General features: G+C 34.7%; 4 protein-coding genes, 1 long non-coding RNA gene and 1 pseudogene across 6 annotated transcripts; 3 read left to right on the top strand and 3 right to left on the bottom strand.

Moving 5' to 3' along the window:
- Positions 1 to 2,397: 2,397 nt before the first annotated feature.
- On the bottom strand, positions 2,398 to 3,257 carry LOC108459354 (uncharacterized). The gene has a single exon (XM_017758713.2). It carries the CDS (start codon positions 3,120 to 3,122, stop codon positions 2,595 to 2,597), a length of 528 nt encoding a protein of 175 aa, XP_017614202.1. The 5' UTR covers positions 3,123 to 3,257; the 3' UTR covers positions 2,398 to 2,594.
- Positions 3,258 to 4,051: 794 nt separating this feature from the next.
- On the top strand, positions 4,052 to 6,093 carry LOC128279319 (uncharacterized). The gene is made up of 3 exons (XR_008281798.1): positions 4,052 to 4,222; positions 4,357 to 4,979; positions 5,980 to 6,093. It is a non-coding gene; the product is annotated as an uncharacterized LOC128279319 (long non-coding RNA).
- A 615-nt stretch (positions 6,094 to 6,708) lies between these two features.
- On the top strand, positions 6,709 to 9,025 carry LOC108458991 (serine/threonine-protein kinase TIO-like; annotated as a pseudogene).
- LOC108458011 (pentatricopeptide repeat-containing protein At1g79540) lies at positions 8,356 to 12,200 on the bottom strand. Its single transcript, XM_017757239.2, has one exon. The coding sequence runs from the start codon at positions 11,947 to 11,949 to the stop codon at positions 9,547 to 9,549; it is 2,403 nt and encodes an 800-aa protein (XP_017612728.1). The 5' UTR covers positions 11,950 to 12,200; the 3' UTR covers positions 8,356 to 9,546.
- A 1,364-nt stretch (positions 12,201 to 13,564) lies between these two features.
- On the top strand, positions 13,565 to 14,402 carry LOC108459375 (uncharacterized). The gene has a single exon (XM_053027071.1). The coding sequence runs from the start codon at positions 13,678 to 13,680 to the stop codon at positions 14,203 to 14,205; it is 528 nt and encodes a 175-aa protein (XP_052883031.1). The 5' UTR covers positions 13,565 to 13,677; the 3' UTR covers positions 14,206 to 14,402.
- A 2,090-nt stretch (positions 14,403 to 16,492) lies between these two features.
- Positions 16,493 to 27,046, bottom strand: LOC108460943 (serine/threonine-protein kinase TIO). Of its 2 annotated transcripts, none has more exons than XM_017760657.2 (23): positions 26,878 to 27,046; positions 26,454 to 26,588; positions 26,295 to 26,369; positions 26,088 to 26,180; positions 25,933 to 26,007; positions 25,731 to 25,823; positions 25,449 to 25,512; positions 25,240 to 25,324; positions 25,026 to 25,098; positions 24,793 to 24,861; positions 24,618 to 24,698; positions 24,333 to 24,414; positions 24,087 to 24,239; positions 22,949 to 23,087; positions 21,935 to 22,118; positions 21,454 to 21,555; positions 20,826 to 21,374; positions 19,557 to 20,702; positions 18,909 to 19,139; positions 18,242 to 18,385; positions 17,949 to 18,029; positions 17,652 to 17,840; positions 16,493 to 16,987 (listed from the first exon to the last, which is right to left on the bottom strand). In XM_017760657.2, exons 2-23 carry the CDS (start codon positions 26,541 to 26,543, stop codon positions 16,739 to 16,741), a joined length of 4,047 nt encoding a protein of 1,348 aa, XP_017616146.1. In that variant the 5' UTR covers positions 26,544 to 26,588; positions 26,878 to 27,046; the 3' UTR covers positions 16,493 to 16,738. The 2 variants fall into 2 exon arrangements, with proteins under 2 accessions (XP_017616146.1, XP_017616149.1); XM_017760660.2 differs by having other exon boundaries at positions 21,935 to 22,106.

Genomic DNA, 27,046 nt, shown 5'->3' with positions numbered 1-27,046 from the left:
TAAAATTCAATCAAATCCAAAACTTAGAAAAATGAAATTTTACAAGTAGATTTAAGAAATTATAACCCTGTTGAATGGTGACACTAACTTAATAACCCCTTAACCCATCAATGGCATACACACATCTTAGAACTCATGATTCGTACATCACAATTATAATTAGTGGAATTCGAACTTCAGTACTTAAGAACTCAAAACCTCTGCTTTAATCAACAATGCCATGGCCTCGTTGACAAAAATCAACATGTTTGGTTGGACTAAATGCCTATATCCCATTCAACCCCAATTCCCTATAATAACTATTCAGAGTCTTCCCATCAAAATGGTTATTCCTTCCTACCCAACCAAGAACAAACAAAAATTCTCTCCAAAATGCCCTTAAAGATCAGCCCAAATGACCACCTATATTTTGACTGAACTCCCATCACACGGCTATTAATTCACTTAGGTGTCTTCAGCCTTTGCAAATCTAACAATAACAGTTCCATTCATCTTTGTCGGAGCAACAAACCACAGCGAAGACAGCATGTTGAGACAGAAGACATCAAGGAAAAAACAATAGCAACCAACAGAACACAAGAACAAAAAAGAAAAAGGAGAGAGAAGACTTCTCCCTCTAGATTATGGTAGTTTCATATAGCTTTTGGGTTTCAAAAGTAGTAAGGATGAAGAACAAAGTGTGAGCAATAGCATACTTAAAAAGCAGAAAGTTTGGGGCAACCAGAGGAGGGCTTATTGAGATTGTTGTCCAGGACTTTAGGTTTAAATCTAGGCATTTAGGCATTGATTTAGAAAAGAATTAAGTGGAGAATCGGTAAAAGGACATAAAAATCAATTGTTGGCGAAAATTAGAAGCTGAAGAAGCACAGTTAATCAGCAGCCAAAGGCAGCAGCACCAGCAAAAATCGAAAATGAAATGAAGATGAATGTTGAGATGTGTTTGAGAGGGAAGCAATGAGTTAGAGAGAGAATAGGCTTGAAAGAAATCATGATAACGAATTTTTTTCATAATTTTTAAATAACATAATTTTAATAAATTAAATACTACGCAAAAGATTAAAAATAAATATAATTTCAATAATTAAACAATAATTTTTAATCCAAGGGTAAGATAGTAAATGTATACCTATGCCTTATATATTCATAAACATAAATTTTGTCAACCAAACAATGTAATGCTATTGCTTATCTACTCTATTCAATAAACCAAACGATACCTATTACTCTTCTATTCTATTCCCACCAATTACATTCTTTATCTATTCCATGCCAGTGAACCAAACGTGATGCAAGTATTTACTAATGTGTTTGATTAAAGGCACAAGGAAATGGGGATAGAAAGAAACTAGTCAAATAGGCTATCAGAAGATACCTATCGGCTTTAGGCCTCATTTGGTTTGCATGGGAAGGGCAGCTACAATGTTCGAAGAGGTGCATGAGTTCAGTACTGAAGCAGTTATGTGCATTCTCAGTGCCCTACAACCTTTCCCATCGGCTGCAACAGATTGAACCAAAAAACTAAAGAGCCCCCATCCCCCTTTCACTTACCTTTCAATTGTCTGCTTTCTAGTGCAGGAAAAACTTCATAGCCCTTTCTCTTTCTATGCTAGCAGTTCTAATCCAATAGAATAATATTTAATATGATAGAATCAGCTAAACATTTTATTCAAATAATCAAACTTTAACACATTTCATATTATTAAACATAAAAGAGCAAACAAGTCATAGAAAACGATGAGAGGCAAGACAACATTTTCAACAAAACAGCATGAGTTAAAACAACTGCACTTCCATAATGCACTCACAACATAACCAAATTCATCAGTTATTCGTTTTGATTCAGTTTTAGAACCATAAATTTATAAAACTGAAATTAGAATAAGCAAAAACTAAGATATGGAGCTAGAGACTTGCCTTCAGGAAACTCAATATGCAGTAATGGAAACAGGGAGAATACAAACTAAATTGAAAAACAATAGCATCAAGCTACCATTCAGAATTATGATTTTATCAACTTTGCCCTCAGAAGTAGAACAAGTCTAAATGTTTCTCTAAATCCACTTTAATCTGAAATTCTACTAGCTAGGTCAAGTGTTAAAAGTTTAAAATAAAATCCACCAATGTAAGGTGCCCTAAATCATAAACTAGAAGTTGAATATGAGCATATACTGCAGGCAAAAGCAGCCATCAGAAATACCCAAGTTGAAGATCATCATCACGCACAAATGCCTCTTTCTCTTTTCCCTAATAAACACTGAATCCCTTCCCTTAATTTCGAGGCTAACATGGCGAGTTTGTTTTGGAAAACCTATTTGCATTGATTGATCCTACTCGCAGTAATCATAAACTGAAGAACAGTGGTGATTTAAGAATATAAAAAATCAATCAACAGATGCATTATGTTCAACTTGTTAATCCATTAATCGAACCGAGTTGCCATCAAAAGCTTCAAATCTCAAATCCGTAAATCAATGGCAAATGAAAATTTTAAACCACCAGATTCAGGTTCTTCAATAAAGAAGACACAAAGAAAGCAAAGCAAAATTGTTCAACTAAAGTGAAGACTATAAGTAATAGCTAAGGAATTATTATCTTCATCTGAGATAACCAGGGATCTTGATGCGAATAAAGAGCGTAGTCATGACATAGGCAATAACAACGGAGGAGATTCCTGCAATGGCGTAGGAAACCTTGACACTCCTAGCCCTGTTTTTATCAAGGGCAAGATCCAGGAGGACAATCCCAATGCCACCAAGCACAAACATAAACCCAGAGGAGAGTCCTTCTATGATGTACTGACCATTGACTCGACCTGGAAGGAAAACAACAGGTCGGACGGCGCCAGTGGCAGGATCTTGGGTAGAGCCAATGCCAGGGGGCTCCACGATGACGTCGTAGACGAAGCCGGAGACCACCATGAAGTAAGTGAGGAGGACGAGAGAAAAGACAGTCATGGCGGAAGGAAGGGAGACGGAGGGGATCTTGAGGCGGAGGCGCGGAGCGCGAAGGAAGGAGTAAGGGACGACTTTCAAGATGTGGAATAGTGGGTCCATTGAGAATTGAGAGGATGCGTCAGCTGCAGCGACAGCGCCGGCAGATTGGGTATCTGCTTTCGGAGCCATTTCTGTTTTTCTTTTTCAGTCCTTTCCTATCTGTGTTTTGATCACTCTGCTCTTAGGGGTTTGGTGATATTTGGAATGACGATGTCCGATTAAGGAGCTTTGTTTCTTCATATATTTACGGCTAAACTACAAAATCCATCCCTTCTATTTGAGTGAGTTTATGTTTTAGTCACAAACTTTAAAAACATTAGGCATAATGATTTATTGGCCCTCAAACTTTAAAAAAAATTATTTTAGCCCTTTATTTAATTTTTCATCTCTTTTAGCCCTTAAACTTGCATTATTTTTCAAATCACCCCAAAATTGATTGAAAAGTTAAAATCTGTTAACTTTACTGGCGTGCAAACACGTGGATGCTACGTTAGCAATTAATTTATTTTTAAATATAAAAATTCAAAAAAGTATAAAAATTAATTTTTAAAAATTATTAACACGGCTAAAAGAGAGAAAAACGTTAATGTAAGACTAAAATTACTTTTTTTTGTAAAGTTTGAGAACCAAATAAGTTATTATACCAAAAAATTATTTTATGATCATTGTTCATATCACAAATAAGGATTTCCCGATCCACTAATTTGAACCTTGGAATGTGAATAACAAAGAGGAAAGACTGAGATTTTTTCCCTTAATCTTTGTAAGCTTGTTTCTTCTATTGTTGTGATTGTTCTTGTGCTCTATTTATAACCCTCTCATGAATTAATAGTCATTTTGTGTTGATAGAAATCAAATTAAGTCGTTGGAGTCATTACTATGACCATTAAATGCACTTGTACCAAATTCTTTGGGGTCTAGTTCTTTTGAATCGATGATCGCAAAATGTTTTAATATCTTATCTACATATGAATCTTGTGATAAAGTTATTACCATACATCATTTTCAATAAGTAGAATGTCTACGTATAAAATGAGAAAAACCACATTTCCATCCTTAATACATTTGTACATGGCCCCCCATTGTATTATGTGGATTTCTTTATTTATTCTATCTCAGTAATTCTTTTACGAATGGTTTTCAGGCACCCCATTGTACATGGCCCTAGAGCTTGTGCGAGAACAGCCCTACAACCACACTGTTGACCTGTGGTCTCTTGGAGTCATATTGTATGCACTTTTTTTTCCTTCTAATTTTATAGCAATGATCCTTTAATTCGTTTTTTGCTAGATGAATCAGATTTTGCCATCATGTCCTCTATCTGTTGTTTACACTGAATTGAACCCAACCATAAATTTGGCAGGTACGAATTATTCGTTGGGCAACCTCCCTTTCATACGAATTCAGTACCTGCACTCATCCAGCACATAGTTAAGGTATGAATTATTCTTGAACATCCATTTGTTAAAGAAACATTGGATGAAGTAGAGGCCAGGGTAATGCATCTGATGTCTGCAAACTTTTTTTTTCCTTTTGTTAAACGAATTAGACTCTTTGTTTACTTACTCTAAAGCAGCAGGAGTGCATGCTGCTTGCAAGGCCAATTGTGTTTTTACCTTGTATATAAGAGTTCATTTTTGAATAGTGAAACATTCTAGGAGGTGCGTGCTACAACTGCTACAGCCAGGCAATCTGATTTTGCATTGAGGAGTGATGAAAACAGTATCCAGACACCAAATGGTATATCATCCCTTTTGACAGCATTGCATTCGATTCTTATTTGTGATATATTGGTTCTACCTTTTTTAACCATCATTTACTACTATGTCACAGGTAAAGAAAATTCTCCTGCTGCTTCAGAGCCTTGTACTGTTCCAAGCCCTCAGAGTGATGCTAAAAAATATAGTCCTAATACAGTCCAGGGAAATTCTGCACTGCATGACGAGTTTCCTGGATTTTCAAATCCCAATGATGTTAAACAGACAGGTAGACTGTTATGATATTTCAGTTCCTATAGTGCATTAGTGAATCAAAATAAGGGATGGTAAAAGAAGTCTGCAAGAATCAGAAAAGTTCGGGTGGGTTGTGGAGAAATGGGAGAACCAGGGAGAAAGATCAGGGAGGGTCAATAGGGAAGAGTCTCAAGTCAATATGCCGAGATTTCAAGAATTGATCATCTAAAATATACTAGAAGCCAAGGTAAAAGAGCTACATAAAGCTAAAACCTAAATCCAATGTAGATGGAAATCACCAAAAATGACCATAATTCCCTAATACTTGGACAATATGCAAAAAGCTAGTTAAATAAAATATAGACTAAATAGTAAAATCTTAAATCTTCGATAAAAAATATATTAAACCATAATATATAACAAATTACAAAATCTAACCTTAAGTTCAAGCCACTCCTCTGCATGATGCATTGGTTAGTGGAACATGCAAATATTAACCTACTGTTGTTATAGCCAATCTTATTGTCTCTAGTGTTAGTAACCTTTAGCTTATTATCTCTTTGGCTATTGATTTTGCTCTATACATCTCATTGTTCTGGCATATTAAGTTTCAATTACATTTAGATATTGGTACATCTAGCTTCAATTTGTGATACTTCGACAACGTGAAAGAAATAACTTGGTGACCATTTTTCTCTGATGCTCCATTTGCTGTTTTGTTAGTCGTTCTTCTGCATGTTGTCATTTTTTTTCATGTAAATGTAAGCTTCCTTTTGTTAAGTGGGTTACATATTGTAATGATAGCTGTAAACAACAAACCTTTTCAATATGGGTCAAAGCCTTTATGATGAAGTAACAGATGCTCTATAGAGAAATTTGCCCTCGTTTCACTCGGGAAATAGTAGCATCTTAACCTACTATCCACTCTTATTGTCTCTACTTTTAGTGTTCTTTAGCATATTATCCCTTTAGCAATTGATTTTTCTCCATACATTTCATTGTTCAGGCATATTATGAGTTATATATCTCTCCAGGTAACTTGGCATTAGACGGATTATAAAACAACTCTCGCACAGTTAATGGGGCACAAATTATTGGTCAGGAATATGAAGCCTTGGCACTTATTTTCCTTCCAACCAAAAAATGGTCAGAAGGATCACAAAATGCTAGCAGGTAATTTGTAATCTTGAGTTTATGGTCATTTAGCATTTTGTACTTAACTTGATTCCCTGTTGTTTGTATTAGTAGCAAGTAATCATGGCTTTCCTTTTTTTCCTCTCTATTTTCTGTTTATTGTATGGAGCATTCCTCTCTATGTTCTCATTTTGTTACTCTCATTTTGTGGGTCTTAAAATGCTTGCAGGACCATTCCTCTCTATTTTCTCATTTTGTGGTTGTTTTCAAGACCTTTAGTAGGAAACATTTTTAGGAACTAGTTTCTTTCCATTTGATGGGTGCTGGGTGTTCTTTTCTGTTCTTTGCACTGGTCTCTGCCATGATCTGGATACTAAACCTTATCTTTATGTATACTTGCTAAGCAGAAAAACTGAACCTCGAAAGGGGGGAAAACGGGTGATATTTTCTTAGTGAAACATTAGCAATCAGCATAACAAAGAAAGTAATTCTACTTGGTAAAAGGAATACTTAGTATTTCCAAGCATTAAGGTAAAACGTATCTTTCAAATTCCCGTTTCCTCCAATTGCTGATTGCTTATTGTAATCCTTACCAAATTGGGTAGATAAACACTTGATCCTAGGAAGAAATGTTGGCTACAATGCTGCTCTCCCATTTGGTCTTTTTGTTTTTGTCATTCCACTCAATGTACATTTCCTTGAACTGAATACCATATGTCCATTGATTATTTGTTAAATTCGTTTCTCATTTTATAGTGACTTTTACGGGGATCAAGATATCCTCCATTCAAGTCAGTCTTTGAGAATTCTTTCTAATTTAGTTGCAGCTGGTGCTCTCCAGTCTGGCGGAATACTGGATGAAATAATGTGTGAACTTCTTAATTTCACTGCCATTTTAGTTGGTTTGAATCATCTGATGTTAATGAGTAAGTAGCAAACGTATATGGCTAATTCTATCTAGAAATTTCTGTTCCCTATTTCCACTACCTTTCATGTACCATACTGACGTAGGCTTGTGTTTCATGCATAAAATGGGACATCTTCATGCTTTGATTTTGAAAATGGCTGTTCATTTTCTTTGTAAACTATAATCATGACGCTTCCTGTGTTTTCTTTTTCCTTCTAAATGCAGCCATATTTCTTTGTTTTCTTCTGTCAAGTGAATGGAATTTTCTCTATGTTTTTCTGAAAACAAATGACTATATCATAAAAAGTTATTTAAGAGATATCTAAACATTGATCACAAAATTGTTTACAAAGTCAAATACATATTTCTGTTGTTATATCCGGCTGAAACATTTCTGGTTGCTTCTGCAGAGTTTTTCTGTTACTAAAATCCTGTTGGCAGAAAATAATGGAAGTGATGCTGCCACTTCCTATTTCAAACACTGGGTTGTCTTAGTTGAAATTTTCTCACAGGTATAGTTTTCTATGGTTTATATTGGTCTATTCCAACATTTCAGACACCTTTGTAAGCTCCCTCATTTTATGAATATAGGTTGTAAGCCACACTGAAGATGCCTCTGGGAGAGTTTTCTCTGAGTCTTGTGCGTGCATCACAACTATATTAGTTAGAGTGTCTCAGGGTCTTCGAGCATGTTCTTCGACTCAGGCTCCTAAGGGACTCGCCTCTCCCTCTGTGATTAATGAATTATTGAAACAGATTTTGGACGATGCTGTTACGTCCCATTTAGTGGACCATCTATGTTTATGTTTAGCAACTTCAGGTGCAGGTCTCAGTTCTGGATACACAAATATGCTGCTTGCTGCTTGTGAAGCATGTAGGGCTATCTGGTCATTGATGGATGCTCACGAAATCTTTTTTGTGAAGGAAAATCCCAGTTTGTTTCACTTGGATGCTTTGCGGAGTCACTCTTTGGCTCGACTTGACATCAGAGATCATGCCCGTGGTTGGCTGGCTGGAACAGTAGCAGCGAAAGTCGTTGATGCAGTAACTAGGGCTTTTGTCAGATCAAAATCTGTGCAGTTTGCTATTGTCAATTGCCTTCATCAACGTGTAGAGCCAACATTATCTGCTGCTATTCATGTACTTCTTCCTCTAACTGAAATGCTTCCGTGCTGAGGAGCTGAATGCTTAACATTTATTTTATATTGGCTAACCAGTGTAGCATAATATATTAATATATTTCTTTCTTAGCTTTTTCAGCTTTTCTCGAGATGTTGCCTACACAATGGCATTATTCTAACTGTTCTTTGCGGCCTTCCCAATTCCCTACCTGTTACTATTGTTGTTAACGGTGGAGCCGACGGTACCATTGTCTCAGAGCTATTCTCTATATTATCTTTATGTTCATCGTTGAACAAAAATGCACAATCAGAGATGAAGTGTAAAATAAGTGATCCTCCTGCCTTGACTCTGCATACATGTCTTCTCCTTGCTACAATTGCGCAGTGTTTAAACTCTACTGGAACTCTGCAATATTTATGCTTACAACCTCCCCAAAGAAGCAGCTTTCTCGACTTACTATACTTGCTCAGCTTGTTTCTTCTAAAGATACAACTATAACCTCATTACAACCTCATTCTGCATCAGCTATGCTGGCTCTTGCTTCCATTCTATCACTTGAAGGTGGACTCTGCCATATCTGAAATTGCAGTGCCCTTGATTCCTCCAACTAGCACACTTTGTGATCACCTTAAAATTTCCTCAGACTGTGAAAATGATGTTTGGCCTACACCGAAGCTGTTCTCTCATATTGGCATGGTTTTAGGGATGGATGTCTAGGCTTGTTAGAATCCAAACTGGAATGGGGAGGACCATTGGCTGTACAGCAGTTGATTGCAAGTGGTATCCCGTTACTTCTTATTAATTTTTTGGCAAGCAACTATTCAATCGCTTCACATCAAGGAGTTGATAGCCCAAATGATGGAGTTGGCCCATCCCCTATAGGTTTAACAACACTGATCCCTGCAGCACAATTATGAAGTAAAGAGAACATTTACAAAGAAAGATTATGGCAATTAACTCAATGATGAAGCAGTTTTATTCATGTAAATTAACTTTTCATTCTTTTCTGACATAATAAATTTACAAACTAATTCAGTGTACAGTCACAAGGATGCATACAAAAGTTCAATGTCATCCATTTTCTAAAAACTCAATTCTTGTTATTCTTGAATCAGTCCACTGAAAATTGAATGCCAAGTATTGAAACCAAAGAGTATACAACAGGGAAAGAGTGATGAAAAGAATAAATGTGACAGGCTCTCCTTCGTCCTTGTTATACAAGGATTACATGAGGAAATCGTGCAAACAGAATATTGGTGAAATTCAGGCTTGAAGATCATTACACTGAACTAAAAGCCTCTTAACCAATTTCAATGAAATGAAGTATTGATCCAAAAATAGGAATCAACCACATCAATCCTGAGTAAGTTGAGTCAAAAGCCTCAGCAGTAGCCAAAAGATATATATTACACAACTTCAAGTAACAATAGTTGAAAATTCATCCAGGTGCCAGACTTTTCATTTCCAGCGCGTGTCGATGCATATATAAAAGAGATTTTGTAGTTTTATGAAGGTATGCATCCAAATCATATCTCTGCAAGTTCATTTTACTCAAAAGATCAAAGGCATACATCCTTTTATCTTTAGAGCGAAGAAGAGACCTAAGCAAATAATTGCAAACTCGAGGCATTAACTTGAAACCCTTCTCTAGAGTATATAGGAACACGTCAGCTGCCTGGTCCAAATTTCTTTCTTTGCATAGAGCAACTATCAGCTTTACACAACTAGGAGGGGAAACAACAACATTCTTTTCATCTAGAATAGAAAATATCTTTAAAGCTTCTTCAACTCTTCCTGCTTGACAGAACCCAATAAGGAAAATTGTATAGGGTGCTAAACTAAAATTATTTAATTTGAAGTCCAGATCGAGCAAACCCAGAATTGCCTTTTCTACTTCACCCTCAACAAAATATTTTTCAAATTCTTTCATAACTGCATCTTCCCGACCAGGACGGCTGCTCAGATAACTCAACCAAAGATTAAAAGCTAATGAAACCTTTCCTCTTCGACAAGACCAAGTCATTAGTGATCTATAAACTGCCACACTGGGTTTACACCCATTCTTTTCCATTTGATCAAAGATTCTAAAGGCATCCTCTTCTCTTCCAGCCTTCTGCAAACCATTAATAAGAGTTCCATAGGTCACACTGTCAGGAGATAGCCCCTTGAGTTGCATCTCCTTGAAGAGCTTGAAAGCACCATTAATGTTGCCAGCATTGCAAAATCCATGGATCAATATGTTGTAAGTAAAGATGTTGGGTACATTCCCACCGTCAGCTAGTTGCATAAGAATCTTGAATGCCTTAAGAACCCTTCCAGACTCATAAAGTTGGTCGACCATAGCTTGTAGGCTTGAACTGTCAAGAACTCGAGAGGATCCATGAGAAAGCCGAAGAAACAATGAGGGATTTCTCCCTATTTCCATTTTGTAAAACAAAAGGTTTGCTTTGTCAAGCTGACCGGCCTTAGAAAATCCATGAATAAGAGAATTAAATGTATGAACTGAGGGATAACATCCAAGCTTTTCCATCTCATCAAAAATTTGCTGAGCCTCCCCAACCAAACCATTCCTGCACATACCACTAATTAGAATTGTGTAAGTGCAGGTATTAGGAAAGCAATCATGGCTTGAAATCTCAAGCTGAAGAGCCCGTGCTTGATCCAAAAGACCAATATCACAAAACCCTTTAATCACAGCATTATAACAGTAGGTATCGGGAACTAAACCTCTTTCAGTCATCTCAGTCAGCAACTTCATTGCATCGTCAACTTTGCCTGCTTTTGATAATCCCTGGAGCATTATGGCATATAAAACAACATCAGGCTCAACATTCTCCTCCGACATCTTTGTATACCATTCATGGGCTTCCTCGTATCTCCTAGCTTTAAAAAAACTGTTAATAAAACTACTATATCCACGTAATCCAAGTACAAACCCGTCTTTTTGAAAAGACTGCAAAAGTGCGAAAGCTTCATCAAGCCGACCCAACTCACAAAACCCATTAAGCAAAGCATTATAAGCAACAAAATCAGGGGAGCACCCACTATCTTTCATCCTACCTAACAGCCTACAAGCATCATCAGCCCTATCTGCTCGACACAAACCCGAAATGATTATGGTATATATACACCTATTTGGCTCTATACCCCTCAGAGTCATTTCATCAAACATCTTAAGCGCATCTTCAGTTTTCCCATTTTTACACATACCATTCAGCAAAATACTAAAAGTAGCTCTATTAGGCTTATAATTAGACTTCAACATCTGATTGTAAACCGCTAAAGCTAACAAAAGGACCTTCTTACGAATCATAACATATAATATAGCATTAAAAGTAAATAAATCAGGATTGCAATCAAAATCTTTCATCTTCCCAAAACACTCCACAGCTTTTTCCTCGAGACCAATTTTAGAATACCCCGAAATCAAGATCTTAAAGATGTTGGGCACGATTACAACCCCGTATTTCTTGACTTCCTCAAGAGTTTGCCAGAACATATCGAAGGCATTGTCCTTGCGGAGAAGCATGTCGAGGACGAGTTTTTCGGATGCAGAGCTGCGTAGACGCTCTCTCTGTGTTGCCCAAATGAAGAAACGGAAACCCAATTGAGGGTTTGGTTGGTCTTGGATAATGGAAGTGACAATATCCGGAGAAAGGAAGGGAAGCAGAGGTTCCAATGCGGGTTCCATGGGGTTAACAGTACGCAGAATGGAGTGGATTTCATTGGAAACAGAGAAATCTTGGAGCGAGAAAGAGGGAGTGAAACTGAGAGAATGGGATTTGGATGTCTTGGAAGAAAAGTGAGTGATTGGGCGGACAAAGAGAGATGGCAATTTCATTACCGAACAACAAGATCAAGGGTCTATAGGCCGCGGCGGAGAAGAAGATTTTGCCAGTGATGCACGCTTCGACGGTGGTGACTCTTCAATAGGTTGGAGTTGGAATTATTGGAATAGATTGGTCCTCAACTTCACCACTTTTCCCAACTTGGCCTCTGCACTTTTCTTTTCATCAAATTGGTCCCTGAGATTGGCATCTGTTACATAAATTCATCACTACCCTCCGTTTGTTTTTAAACACGAAAATGGCAGAGGAGATTCATACGTATTTTCTTTTAAATTATTTTAAAACTTTTAAAATAAAAATTCAAAAAAACAATTTTAAAATATAAAAAGTAAATAAATTATTAAAATTCAAAATATAAAATATAAATTTAATTTAGTTAAATGAAAAATGTTTTTTAATTTCTATTTATTTAATTTTTAATTTTTATCTAATTAAATATTTATTTGAACATAAAAATAATTTAAAAACTAATTATGGATAATATAGATAATTTTTATTTAATTTAAATATAAAATTTTTAATACATATATATAAATTACATAAAAATAATTGCGCCACTTGTCATGATTATAGTGTGCATACCTTGTTATATTAAATATATTAATTTTTTACTCGTACCACAGATTAATTATATATATTAATAAAATATACTATATTTTTTAAAATAGTTTACCACTAAATTTTAAAAGTTACAAAATTGTCACAAGGTAAATTTATTATTAACGGGTAAATTAAAGAAATATGTCGTTTTTCTATAAAATTTACCAGTATATGTCGTTTTTGGAGAGAGAAAGTAAGATGCATCTTATGGGGCGCGTCTTCACTGAAATCACACCCCCTGTAGGATGTGCTTTTATTGGAAATTGATAACTCAGCTCTGGTTAAATATTACTGTTGTTGTCCTTGAGTCTCGGGTTTATTTTCTTTCCTACTCACATTTGTATTTTTTATTTCATGTTGTTTCAAACATTTTTTATTTTATTTTTAATTAATATTTTTAACACATTATCTATTTTGGTTAGATGGTTAGATAATTGTAAATCTATCCTTAAGTCTTTCGTTTAATTCATTTAATAAACATTTTAATATGTATTTTTATTTTAGGTTATTTTAAGCTTTTTTAATTAATTTTTAATTAATAAATATATTTTTTTATTTTTAATTAATATCTCTTTTATTTATAAAATCAAATAATAAATATGTAATTATTTTTAGAAAAATATCAACTAATTCTTTTGATGTATTTTTCTTTATATATAATATTTATATATCAAATATTTATTTCCTCCACCGATATTTTAAGTATGGTATTTTTAATATGGATTGAAAAATAAATATTATATATATAAAATTATATTTACTAAAAATAATGATATTTATAATAATTATTTAATTTTATAAATAAAAGAAACATTAATTAAAATGAATTAAAATAAAAAATTTGAAAATAATATATTCATTAATTATAAATATTAATTAAAAAACTTGAAACAACATGAAATAAAAATTATGTATTAAAATGTTTAAGTTATTAGCTTTAAGTGAAAATGTGGCTAAAAATACATTATATCAATCGAGTTATACTGATTTTAATTTAAATTAACTTAGAAAGGAATATTTTTTTTTCTATTTTTTGGATTGTATCATTCCAAATATCATCAAACCCCGAAGTGAGAGCATAGTGATCAAAGCACAGATAGGAAACGACTGAAAAAACAGAAATGGCTCCGAAAGCAGATAGCCAATCCGCCGGCGCTGTCGCCGCAGCTGACGCATCCTCTCAATTCTCAATGGACCCAGTATTCCACATCTTGAAAGTCGTCCCCTACTCTTTCCTTCGCCCTCCGCGCCTCCGCCTCAAGATCCCCTCCGTCTCGCTTCCTTCCGCCATGACCGTCTTTTCTCTCGTCCTCCTCACTTACTTCATGGTGGTCTCCGGCTTCGTCTACGACGTCATCGTGGAGCCCCCTGGCATTGGCTCTACCCAAGACCCTGCCACTGGCGCCGTCCGACCTGTTGTTTTCCTTCCAGGCCGAGTCAATGGTCAATACATCATAGAAGGACTCTCCTCTGGGTTTATGTTTGTGCTTGGTGGAATTGGGATTGTCCTCTTGGATCTTGCCCTTGATAAAAACAGGGCAAGGAGCGTCAAGGTTTCCTACGCCATTGCAGGAATCTCCTCCGTTGTTATTGCCTATGTCATGACTACGCTCTTTATTCGCATCAAGATACCTGGTTATCTCAGGTGAAGATAATAATTCCTTAGCTATTACTTATAGTCTTCACTTTAGTTGAGCAATTTTCCTTTGCTTTCTTTGGGTCTTCTTTATTGAAGAACCTGAATCTGGTGGTTTAAAGTTTTCATTTGCCATTAATTTACGGATTTGAGATTTGAAGCTTTTGATGGTAATTCGATTCGATTAATGGATTAACAAGTTGAACATAATGCGTCTGTTGATTGATTTTTACATTCTTAAATCACCACTGTTCTTCAGTTTATGTTTACTGCGAATAGGATCAATCAAGGCAAATAGGTTTCCCAAAGCAAACTCACCATGTTAACCTAGAAATGAAGGGAAGGGATTCAGTATGTGCTCATATTCAACTTGGGTATTTCTGATGGCTGCTTTTGCCTGCAGTATATGCTCATATTCAACTTCTAGTTTATGCTTTAGGCCACCTTACATTGGTGGATTTTATTTTTAGCTTTCAACACTTGACCTAGCTAGTAGAATTTCAGATTAGAGAAGCATTTAGATTTGAGATAAAGTTGATAAAATCATAGTTCTGAATGGTTGCTTGAGATGCTATTGTTTTTCAATTTAGCTTGTCTTCTCCCTGTTTCCATTTTCGCGTATCGAGTTTCCTGAAGGCAAGTCTGTAGCCCCATATCTTAGTGTTTGCATATTCTAAAACTGAATCAAAACAAAGAAATGATGAAGTTGATTAGTTACACTCTTATTTGGCACTTGTGAGTGCATTATGGAAGTGCAGTTTCTTTGACAATGCTGCCTTGCCTCTCAAGCTTTGCTCTTTTTTGTTTAATAATGTGAAATGTGTTATGTGATTGTTTGAATAAAAAGTTTAGCCGATTCTATCATATCAAAATATTGTTCTATCGGATTAGAACTGCTAGCATAGAAAGAGAAAGAGAAAGAGAAAGCACACAATTGAAAGGGGGATGAATAGGGGTGAGCATTCGATCGAGTCACTTGAAATAAAATTCAAGTTGAGTCGAATCAAGTGAAATTGTTCAAGTTGTGTAAAATAAAAATATTGTTACAGATTAATTAATTCTATATTAGAGCACACAAATTTGAAACTATATATATTTGAATTTTTTAAAGCAAAATAATAATAAAAATAATGTACTTGAATACGATATGATAAATTTGAATTATTAATTAGGTCTTAAAATTATTATTTTAGAAAAATTTTAGAATTGTTCTTTTTATATTTTTTAGAATTTTTATAATTTTCTAAAAATATAAATTTTGAATTTTGAAAATTATTTTGAATTATTTTTATATTTTATGTTAAGAGAGTCTAATTTGTTTATTTTAAAGTTTTTAGAGACAAAAGATATTTACACTAATTTATTATTTGAATTATTCGAGTTATGAACTCGAAATTTAAATCGAGTTATTCAAGTTAATTCGAATAATTCGAATAATTCAATTTAAATTTTAAATTTTAAATTTTTTTTAATTTTTTTAATCGAATCGAGTTTTATTTACCCTTAAACGAGATTGTTTAGGCCGATGGGAAAGGTTGTAGGGCACTAAGAACGCACGTAACTGCATCACAACTTTAATTAGATAAAAGAGTTACTTTGGAGAATATTTTCAATTTATTTTATTATTTTTATTTTAAACATTGTATTATCCTTTAACTTTTAAAAACTATGTTTTAAAAATAAGAATAAAATTTTATTTAAAATTTTCATGATTTAAAATTTACTTTTCTCAAACAATCTAATTATATCTCATACTTAATTTTAAATATAATATCAAAGAAATTTTATCACTTAAGTTCAATACCTAATATTTTTGTGCTTAGTTTTTCAACTTATCAAAAGGATTACTATCTTTGAATTTTATATTTGTACTTATATTATATTTAATTAATTAAAAAATATAACCACTTAAACCCTTTCTTAACTTTTTTATCAAAATATCTAATCAATTTAAAAATACTATATTTATACCTATCAATCTAAAATAATCTATATTAATATATATTTAACAATTGAATTTTTTATGTAAAATAAATAATTAATTTTAAAAAATTATGTCAACTTGATATACATGATCTATAAACATAGCATGAAATATGATGTTAAATTATTAAAATATCAATTGTATAAAAATTACGAAAAAATATAAAAAAACTACTTTAATTTTACACTGATTAAGTGAATCTCTCCGATTAAAAATTATATATATCAAACTTTAAATTTTGCTTATGAAGATAAAAACTCGAATAGATAAAATACTAAAATACTAATCATATAATATATATATCACATATAGCAGATTGAACAAAATCAAATACTATAATAGTATTATACTAGCATAAAAATACAGATGCTTCACGGTGTCTATACCTCTGAAAATTTCTTGCATGACAAGATTCAGAAGCATTTGCTATATTCTTTGGGTTTTTTAAAGGCTCAAACATTACTGACCAAGGAACTACGGTTGATGACTTCAGTGGAAATCAAGTTGATAAGGTCAAAAGAACTGACCATTAAGTAAAACATCAACATTTTACCTTCACCAGTCATGATGCATCCGTAACTTTGCTCACAATAGCTACTGCAAGCTTTACAATGCTTGATTCCGGGGATTGCCGAAGCCGTCCTATCACCGGGAACAACTCCGATGAACGAAGGAACTGTCGGCAATTTGGATATGCGCACATCTTTCCCAGTGAGAAAAGAGCTATCTTTAATGGTGACTCAGTAACTGCATCCTTTTTGCTTGGATTTAAAGCAACTGCTGAACAATCGGCTACCAATTTTAGTAATGCCTGTCGAAAAAACAAAGCAGGAGTCAATGTTCGAGTACTCTTGACCAATATGATGAATTTGATGGAAAGAAATAACATAGATGTGTTCTTGAGCCAGACTTATATTTGTAGTATTAGTATATTTTATATTGACTTAAATTCGACCTGATCTAAAATATAAATCTTTCAATTTGGCCTAAGTTCACCCATATATATATATGATTAACTTGAATTCATTTTAAGCTAACTCATATTTTTTTATATTTTTAAAAATTAAGTTATTTTTAATTTAAGATTTAATAATTTTTTCTTCTATTAAAAATGTAAACATAAACAAGTTAACATATTATTTAATTGATTATATATTATTATAAACTTAATTTTATGATATAAATTACATATATATAAAATTGAATAATATATTAAAAATTATCAAACAGTCCAAGGTGGATTCAAACTTAATATTTTTATCCAAACTTTCCTAATTTTGAATGAGCTTTAGAGCTTCCACAAGTAACCTAGCCCTTAAACAAATCTAGAATAACTAAGCAAAAAAGTCTACTTCTTGGTGCTTAGAGAGCTTACTAGAGACCATATAAAAGTTCTGCAATTCTTCCCTACCTTGTTAGATTTATTGTTGTCAAATATTCACGAATAAGCGAGACTAGAGATCAATGCAACATACCTGTATGGCCCCCTTGGAGATGATTTCTTCGCAGAGCTTGTTAGAGTTGCGCACAAGATTACTCAGTGCACCTGCAGCATTTGCTTTAGTCTTGTCTTCTTCTGCTGAAACCAGCAGCTTTGCTAGTTGAGGTATTGATCTCCTCAATTCTTCGTACAACATATCATTATGGTAGGCAGCATTTCCAATCTGCGGAAACAATTAATACTCGGCTTTAAGTTATATGCGTATATACCATAGCCACGAGCTTATAACATGCTGCTGTTAAATTTCATAATGATTAAGAACATATCGTACTGCAAAACATGCAAATTTCCTTGTCCGTCTGTCTGGATCAGCACATCGATCAATAAGGAGCCCAATGATGTGATGTCTTGCCTACATAAATGAATTGGTTAGTCAAGAATCAGACAACTAAAAGCCTGCAATATAAATTTTCATTCGATGACCAATAATAATGAAATAATCACAATATCTCCAACAATTCCCGAATTCCTACGTAATGAATTTTAAAATGCTAACAAACATTGTAGAATAATGGTTCTTACAGTTTACCACGGCCACAAAGCTATGCGTTGTCTGGTACTTACCAGTGAATCATAGAAGTATGCACTATGCCGACACATGTTGCCTAGAGCATTGCATGCTTTGGCACGAACATTGGGATCTTCATGAGAGAGAAAGTCCCGTAAAGTGTCTAAAATCAAAGCCCCATTGATGAATTCATAGAAACCCTGCATAACCACATTATCCAAATTTTAGTCAGAGCACAAGCTTCTGTTACACATTCACGATTCATCTCCCTTTAAAGAGTATATAAATACCAGCAAATTTACATTTATGTTTCTTTTTAAGTGAACTTCAGAGTATATAACCCAGTTCATGGAAGACAATCATTTGTATCCCCTAGAAGTTCATATGAATCAAACAAAAATATGGTACAAACGGGGAAGGGGTCAATTAAATTATTTCAGGAATTGATGGATCACATTAAGGAGTTGAAAGAGTAACAACTCAACCACACTGACAAATGGCTCAATCGTCGGAAAAAATTAAAATATCACCTTCATAAAACTGCTCGAATAGGAAGAAAGTTTTCATGTTAAGTTGCTAGAAGAGCCAATCATTCAAATTTGAGAAAACGTGTCCCTCAGCTTTGTGCTCTAGAAAGCTAAATTTAATCATGGAAAGGACCTAAGAGTTAGAATTTGTATCTGATGATGCAGCGGGAATTGTTTAATAAAAACATAACCTGACCTTATCCATACGAGCTAAATCAGACACAATCATCAAAGTGTCAAGTGTGGCATCTCTTGGACTTGAATCAAGCAACCTTCTCATTCTATTTGGATCCAACAACCCTTTCCCTACAAGTTGGACTGCAAGTGGTCGATGTCCTACCATTTTGGCAAGAAAGGCAACAGTTCTTCCCAGATCCTTTGACTCTAATTGATCCAAACAACGAAGAACTATGCCAGGAACTCCCACCTGAGAAGTTCAGAAGATACTAAATGAGGAAAGTACAGGGTCTCAATAACTCAAGGCCATATTAGTACTGTAAACATCATCCACACTAAACTAAGATTGGGAAAGCAGAAAATCTCCTCAAACATGTGCTTTTCCACGACCATTTATTCTGGGCTGAGGGGACAAAGCCATTAAAGAAATAAGAAATTATCTCTAGAAAAACTGAGTCACTTATTTAAAGCGTGTATAGTCTTGTGCATTGAAGGGCCACGTACAAGTTATAAGCTGCATCAATTAGCCAAGCACCATTCAGCTAGGGAGAAAAAAGCTCATTGAATGGCACATTTTCTCATGATAACCCGACAAGAAAGCAGGCAGGGCAGCAGCCATCCTACTCCAACCTATGTCCTATAAAGAAAGAAATGAACAGGATCTAACCTCGAGGAGGATTTTAATATATTTCCCCATATCTTCCACAATTGCTTTCACCATCTCCTTGTCTTCCTTGCATACTCTCTCAGCGGGTGAACCCATGTTGAGAATGAACCCACTATTTACTGAAGCAGTAGCAGCTGGCAACCCAGGAGCATTTTGTACAGCAACAAAAGGAAATGCTAAGAAATCAATTACCGTATTTATTGTATCTCTGATTCCATCTTTCCCTCCACCAGGCCCAACCCAGGACCTGACAAGCTTGAGATGAACATCAGATATCAAACTACAGATGAGCTTCATGTTCTCACTGTTGAGCAAGGTTTGCCGAAAGGTTAGTACTCCACCTGAAAGGCAGTAACATATCGATGAAACTGCCCATACAACTCCTATAGGGGATAGGCCAACTCCATCATTTGGGCTATCAACTCCTTGACGTGAAGCGACTGAATGGTTGCTGGCCAAAAAATTAATAAGAAGTAACGGGATACCACTTGCAATCAACTGCTGTACAGCCAATGGTCCTCCCCATTTCAGTTTGGATTCTAACAAGCCTACACATCCATCCCTAAAACCATGCCAATATGAGAGAACAGCTTTGGTGTTCTTAGGGCCAACATCATTTTCACAGTCTGAGGAAATTTTAAGGTGATCACAAAGTGTGCTAGTTGGAGGAATCAAGGGCACTGCAATTTCAGATATGGCAGACTCAACAGACAGTCCACCTTCAAGTGATAGAATGGAAGCAAAAGCCAGCATTGCTGATGCAGAATGAGGTTGTAATGAGGTTATAGTTGTATCTTTGGAAGAAACATGCTGAGCAAGTATAGTAAGTCGAGAGAGCTGCTTCTTTGGAGAGGTTGTAAGCATAAATATAGCAGAATTTCTTCCAGTAGATTTTAAACACTGAGCAATTGTAGCAAGGAGAAGACATGTATGCAGAGTCAAGGCAGGAGGATTGCTTATTTTACACTTCATATCTGATTGTGCATCTTTGTTCAACGATGAACATAGAGATAATATAGAGAATAGCTCTGAAACAATGGTACCGTCGGCTCCACCGCTAACAATAGTAGTAACAGGTAGGGAATTGGGAAGGCCGCAAAGAACAGTTGGAATAATGCCATTGTGTAGGCAACATCTTGACAAAATCTGAAAAATCTAAGAAAGAAATGTATTAATATATTATCTACACTGGTTAAACAATATAAAATAAATGTTAAGAATTCAGCTGCTCCTTAGTACAGAAGCATTTTCAGTTAGAGGAAGAAGTACATGAATAGCAGCAGATAATGCTGGCTCTACACGTTGATGAAGGCAATTGACTATAGCAAACTGCACAGATTTTGATCTGACAAAAGCCCTAGTTACTGCATCAACAACTTTCGCTGCTTCTGTTCCAGCCAGCCAACCACGGGCATGATCTCTGATGTCAAGTCGAGCCAAAGAGTGACTCCACAAAGCATCCAAGGGAAACAAACTGGGATTTTCCTTCATGAAAAAGATTTCATGAGCATCCATCAATGACCAGATAGCCCTACATGCTTCACACGCAGCAAGCAGCATATTTGTGGATCCAGAACTGAGACTTGCACCTGAAGTTGCTAAACATAAACATAGATGGTCCACTAAATGGGACGTAACAGCATGGTCCAAAATCTGTTTCAATGATTCATTAATCACAGAGGGAGAGGCAATTCCCTTAGGAGCCTGAGTCGAAGAACATGCTCGAAGACCCTGAGACACTCTAACTAATATAGTTGTGATGCACGCACAAGACTCAGAGAAAACTCTCCCAGAGGCATCTTCAGTGTGGCTTACAACCTATATTCATAAAATGAGGGAGCTTACAAAGGTGTCTGAAATGTTGGAATAGACCAATATAAACCATAGAAAACTATACCTGTGAGAAAATTTCAACTAAGACAACCCAGTGTTTGAAATAGGAAGTGGCAGCATCACTTCCATTATTTTCTGCCAACAGGATTTTAGTAACAGAAAAACTCTGCAGAAGCAACCAGAAATGTTTCAGCCGGATATAACAACAGAAAAGTGTATTTGACTTTGTAAACAATTTTGTGATCAATGTTTAGATATCTCTTAAATAACCTTTTATGATACAGTCATTTGTTTTCAGAAAAACATAGAGAAAATTCCATTCACTCGACAGAAAAGAAAACAAAAATATATGGCTGCATTTAGAAGGAAAAGAAAACACAAGAAGCGTCATGATTATAGTTTACAAAGAAAAGGAACAGCCATTTTCAAATTCAAAGCATGAAGATGTCCCATTTTATGCATGAAACACAAGCCTACATCAGTATGGTACATGAAAGGTAGTGGAAATAGGGAATAGAAATTTCTAGATAGAATTAGTCATATACCTTTGCTACTAACTCATTAACATCAGATGATTTCAAACCAACTAAAATGGCAGTGAAATTAAGAAGTTCACACATTATTTCATCCAGTATTCCGCCAGACTGGAGAGCACCAGCTGCAACTAAATTAGAAAGAATTCTCAAAGACTGACTTGAATGGAGAATATCTTGATCCCTGTAAAAGCCACTGTAAAATGAGAACTGGCTTTAACAAATAATCAATGGACATATGGTATTAGGTTCAAGGAAATGTAAATTGAGTGGAATGACAAAACCAAAAAGACCAAATGGGAGAGCAACATTGTAGCCAACATTTCTTCCTAGGATCAAGTGTTTATCTACCCAATTTGGTAAGGATTACAATAAGCAATCAGAAATTGGGGGAAACGGGAATTTGAAAGATACTTTTAAACTTAATGCTTGGAAATACTAAATATTTCTTTTACCAAGTAGAATTATTTTCACTTTCTTTGTTATGCTGATTGCTAATGTTTCACTAAGAAAGTATCACCCGTTTTCCCCCCTTTCCAGGTTCAATTTTTCTGCTTAGAATGTATACATAAAGATAAGGTTTAGTATCCAGATCATGGCAGAGACCATTGCAAAGAAAAGAAAAGAACACCCAGCACCCATCAAATGGAAAGCAACTAGTTCCTAAAAATGTTTCCTACTAAAGGTCTTGAAAACAACCAATATATGAATCTAAAATAAATTAATCATAGAACACCCACAAAATGAGAGTAACTTTTTAGATTTATCATAAACCCTTAGCGATTTCACATTCATATTAAGCCAAAATATTGTCTTGCAATGGAAATTGATCATAATCTCAACACGCAACCTAAAACTAATTTGTCAACTGACTTTGAGTATGGTTTGCTACGTACTAGAAACAGAAAATAGAGAGGAAAAAAGGGAAAGCCATGATTACTTAGCTACTAATACAAACAACAGGGAATCAAGTTAAATACAAAATGCTAAATGAAGATAATCCATAAACTCAATGTTACGAATTACCTGCAAGCATTTTGTGATCCTTCTGACCATTTTTTGATTGGAAGCAAAATAAGTGCCAAGGCTTCATTATCCTGACCAATAATTTGTGCCCCATTAACTGTACGAGAGTTGTTTTCTAATCTGTCTAATGCCACGTTACCTGGAGAGAGATATAACTCATAATATGCCAGAACAATGAAAAGTATGGAGAAAAATCAATTGCTAAAGAGATAATATGCTAAAGAACACTAAAAGTAAAGACAAGAAGAGTGGATAGTAGGTTAAGATGCTACTATTTCCTGAGTGAAACGAGGGCAAATTTATAGAGCATCTGTTACTTCATCATAAAGGCTTTGACCCATATTGAAAAGGTTTGTTGTTTACAGCTATCATTACATTATGTAACCCACTTAACAAAAGGAAGCTTACATTTACACGAAAAAAAATTACAACATGCAGAAGAACAACAAACAAAACAGCAAATGGAGCATCAGAGAAAAATGGTCACCAAGTTATTTCTTTCATGTTGTCGAAGTATCACAAATTGAAGCTAGATGTACCAATGGCTAAATGTAATTGAAACTTAATATGCCAGAACAATGAGATGTATAGAGTAAAATCAATAGCCAAAGAGATAATAAGCTGAAGGATACTAACACTAGAGACAACAAGATTGGCTATAACAACAGTAGGTTAAGATTTGCATGTTCCACTAACCAATGCACCATGGAGAGGAGCGGCTTGAACTTAAGGTTAGATTTTGTAATTTGTTATATATTATGGTTTAATATATTTTTTTATCGAAGATTTAAGATTTTACTATTTAGTCTATATATTATTTAACTAGCTTTTGGCATATTGTCCAAGTATTAGGGAATTATGGTTATTTTTGGTGATTTCCATCTATATTGGATTTAGGTTTTAGCCTTTTTGTAGCTCTTTACCTTGGTTTCTAGTATATTTTAGATGATCAATTCTTGAAATCTTGGCATATTGACTTGAGATTCTTCCCTACTGACCCACCCTGATCTTTCTCCCTGGTTCTCCCATTTCTCCACAACCCACCCAAACTTTTCTTATTCTTGCAAACTTCTTTTACCATCCCTTATTTTGATTCACTAATACACTATAGGAACTGAAACATCGTAACATTGTCTACCTGTCTGTTTAACATCATTGGGATTTGAAAATCCAGGAAACTCGTCGTGCAGTGCAGAATTTCCCTGGACTGTATTAGGACTATATTTTTTAGCATCACTCTGAGGGCTTGGAACATTACAAGGCTTTGAAGCAGCAGGAGAATTTTCTTTACCTGTGACATAGTAGTCAATAATGGTTAAAAAAGGTAGATCCAATATATCACAAACAAGAATCGAATGCAATGCTGTCAAAAGGGATGATATACCATTTGGTGTCTGGATACAGTTTTCCTCACTCCTCAATGCAAAATCAGATTGCCTGGATGTCGCAGTTGTAGCGCGCACCTCCTAGAATGTTTCACTAAAATTAAGCTTCAATGTTCTTTGAATTTAAAAAAGAAAAAAACGAACAAGTTTCTCTTATATACAAGATAAAAACACAATTGGCCTTGCAAGCAGCATGCACTCTTGCTGCTTTAGAGTAACTATACAAAGAGTCTAATTTGTTCAACAAAAGTAAAAAAAAAAATTGCAGACATCAGATGCATTACCCTGGCCTCTACTTCGTCCAATGTTTCTTTAACAAATGGATGTTCAAGAAGTGCGGGCCATGTCAACCGACTTTGAGGTACCTGTTTCAAATTATATTAAAATCGAAATCAAGACTTCACTTTGAAAGCAAAGCTAACGCCAAGAAACATATAAATTTTTCATCAAAAAGAAAACCTTGTTAAGCAATCCCTTCAGAAAGCTTTTGAAACTTGCACTCATTTCGTCTGGGTATTTGACTGGATCCTGAAATATTGCTGGTAAATTAGTGTTTCCTTGGCATACCACATTTTAAAGTTTGGTAAGGCAGAATCATACTTTACAAAAAATATTTTCAGTAACTGTGCCTTAATAATGTTCTGAATGAGGATTTGAAAAAAAAAAAAAAAAGGACTTATCATATTATGTACCTTAACTATGTGCCGGATGAGTGCGTATACTGAATTCGTATAAAAGGGAGGTTGCCCAACGAATAATTCATACCTGCCAAATTTACCGTTGCGGTTGGATTCAATTCAATGTAAACAACAGATAGAGGACATGATGGCAAAATCTGATTCATCTAGCAAAAAACCAATTAAAAGATCATCACTATAAAATTAGAAGGAAAAAAGAAGTGCATACAATATGACTCCAAGAGACCACAGGTCAACAGTGTGGTTGTAGGGCTGTTCTCGCACAAGCTCTGGTGCCATGTACAATGGGGTGCCTGAAAACCATTTGTAAAAGCATTATTGAGATAGAATAAATAAAGGAAATCCACAGAATACTCTCTAAATTGCTTGAGTAAGAAGAAAGTTAAAAGGGCATGTAGATACTAATATCAGGCAAACCTTTTATGGATCGTAAAACAACAGTATTAGTGGACATTGCACGTGCAAACCCAAAATCACAAAGCTGCAATAATTGAAAGACTGCATAAGTTACAAAGAAAAGAACGAAGAAAACTTAAAGTAAGCCTAATCATTGAGTGCAACATGAATATGGAAGGCATACAATTTGCCTGATGATTAAAAATTATATCAACTCCAAACTCAAAAAATCAGAATATGACTACTCATCAAAGACATTGTTAAATCACAACAGAGCACTTGCATATCAACTAACTAACCAACCTTAACAACAGAGCCAGCACCAATGAGAATGTTTTGTGGCTTCATGTCACGATGGATGATCCGGTTGGAATGCAAGTAGTGCAATGCCCTCACCTACATGATAACATCCAAAAAGGAAAATCTCATGTTAAGCAAACCAGTGAGCTTGAAGCCAAAAATCAAACAATTCCATTTAATGGTAACATTTTTAAGTTGAAAGTACCAATTGCTTTGCAATTGCTTGAACTTGTTCCTCAGGAAGGCACTTATCATCCTCTAGAATCTGAAATAGATCACCCTACATACCAAGAAATTCCACATTACTATTTGTCCAAATCAATAAGTTATGCCCATCATATATAAAAAGGAGATCATTACTTGCGCAAATTCAGTAACAACACAGAATTCTTGTTGGCTCTCGAATGAATCAATCATTTCAATAATATTTTCATGCTTCAACTTTCGCAGAATCTGCAATGCGTAAGAGGCTAAATCACAAATTACAAGAACAAAAAAAAAAACAGAGAAGCAGATCAAACAGCAAAAGCATTGATAAATCTTACTAGAAAAAGCATTAGGGAATACCTCAATTTCCTGTCTTAAATTATGAATGTCCTTCTCAGTTTTTCCATGCTTCATTATAAACTTCATTGCTACAGTCTGATATTGAAAAATATGCAACAAAATTACAAAAAAAAATGATACAAAAATTAATAAAAAGTAAAGAGAAAATTTAAAAGTTACCTGGCCAGTGTATTTTCGCCTTCCTTTGTATACTTTACCGAAAGAGCCTTCACCTACTAGCTCTATCACATGGTACTCTTCAATTCCCATCCTCTTAATTCCACGATTTTTACTTATCTGTTGTTTCTATTCAATCTAAACAACAACGAAAAAAATAAGTAACTAAAATCGAAAAAATCAACCTGGAATTAGAATTTTTTTCGAATTTCAAGATGAACAGACAACATAAACCCTAAATCTACTAAAAAGTTTCAAAATGTAGCACTGTTTGAGAGCTGAGAAAGGGAAAGAAAAATTCAAAAACGGCTTCTTTCTGTTTTTCATGCATTCAATCGGCGATCAAAAGTTGCAACGGAGAGAACAAAAAATTTTAGTAAAATGAAATAAGAAAAAACAAATGGTGAAAGAGAAAGGGGGAAACTACTTCAGTTTGAATCAGCGAACAAAGCAAATCTGGAGAAAGTTTGTGAGAAAGTTTTTTTTTTTTTTTTTTGAGAGAGAGAGAGGGGGAGAAATTTTTGAAAAAACAAAAGTCGAATAAGAGAAAAAAGATTCCCGCTTCTAACTTTTCAAATACAATTATTTATTTATTT

The sequence above is a fragment of the Gossypium arboreum genome, chromosome 4, assembly GCF_025698485.1.
Source record: "Gossypium arboreum isolate Shixiya-1 chromosome 4, ASM2569848v2, whole genome shotgun sequence".
In the NCBI taxonomy this organism is placed as follows: Eukaryota; Viridiplantae; Streptophyta; class Magnoliopsida; order Malvales; family Malvaceae; genus Gossypium; species Gossypium arboreum.
Note: the sequence above shows the minus strand (reverse complement) of the source record. Positions and strands in the feature narration are given on the sequence as shown.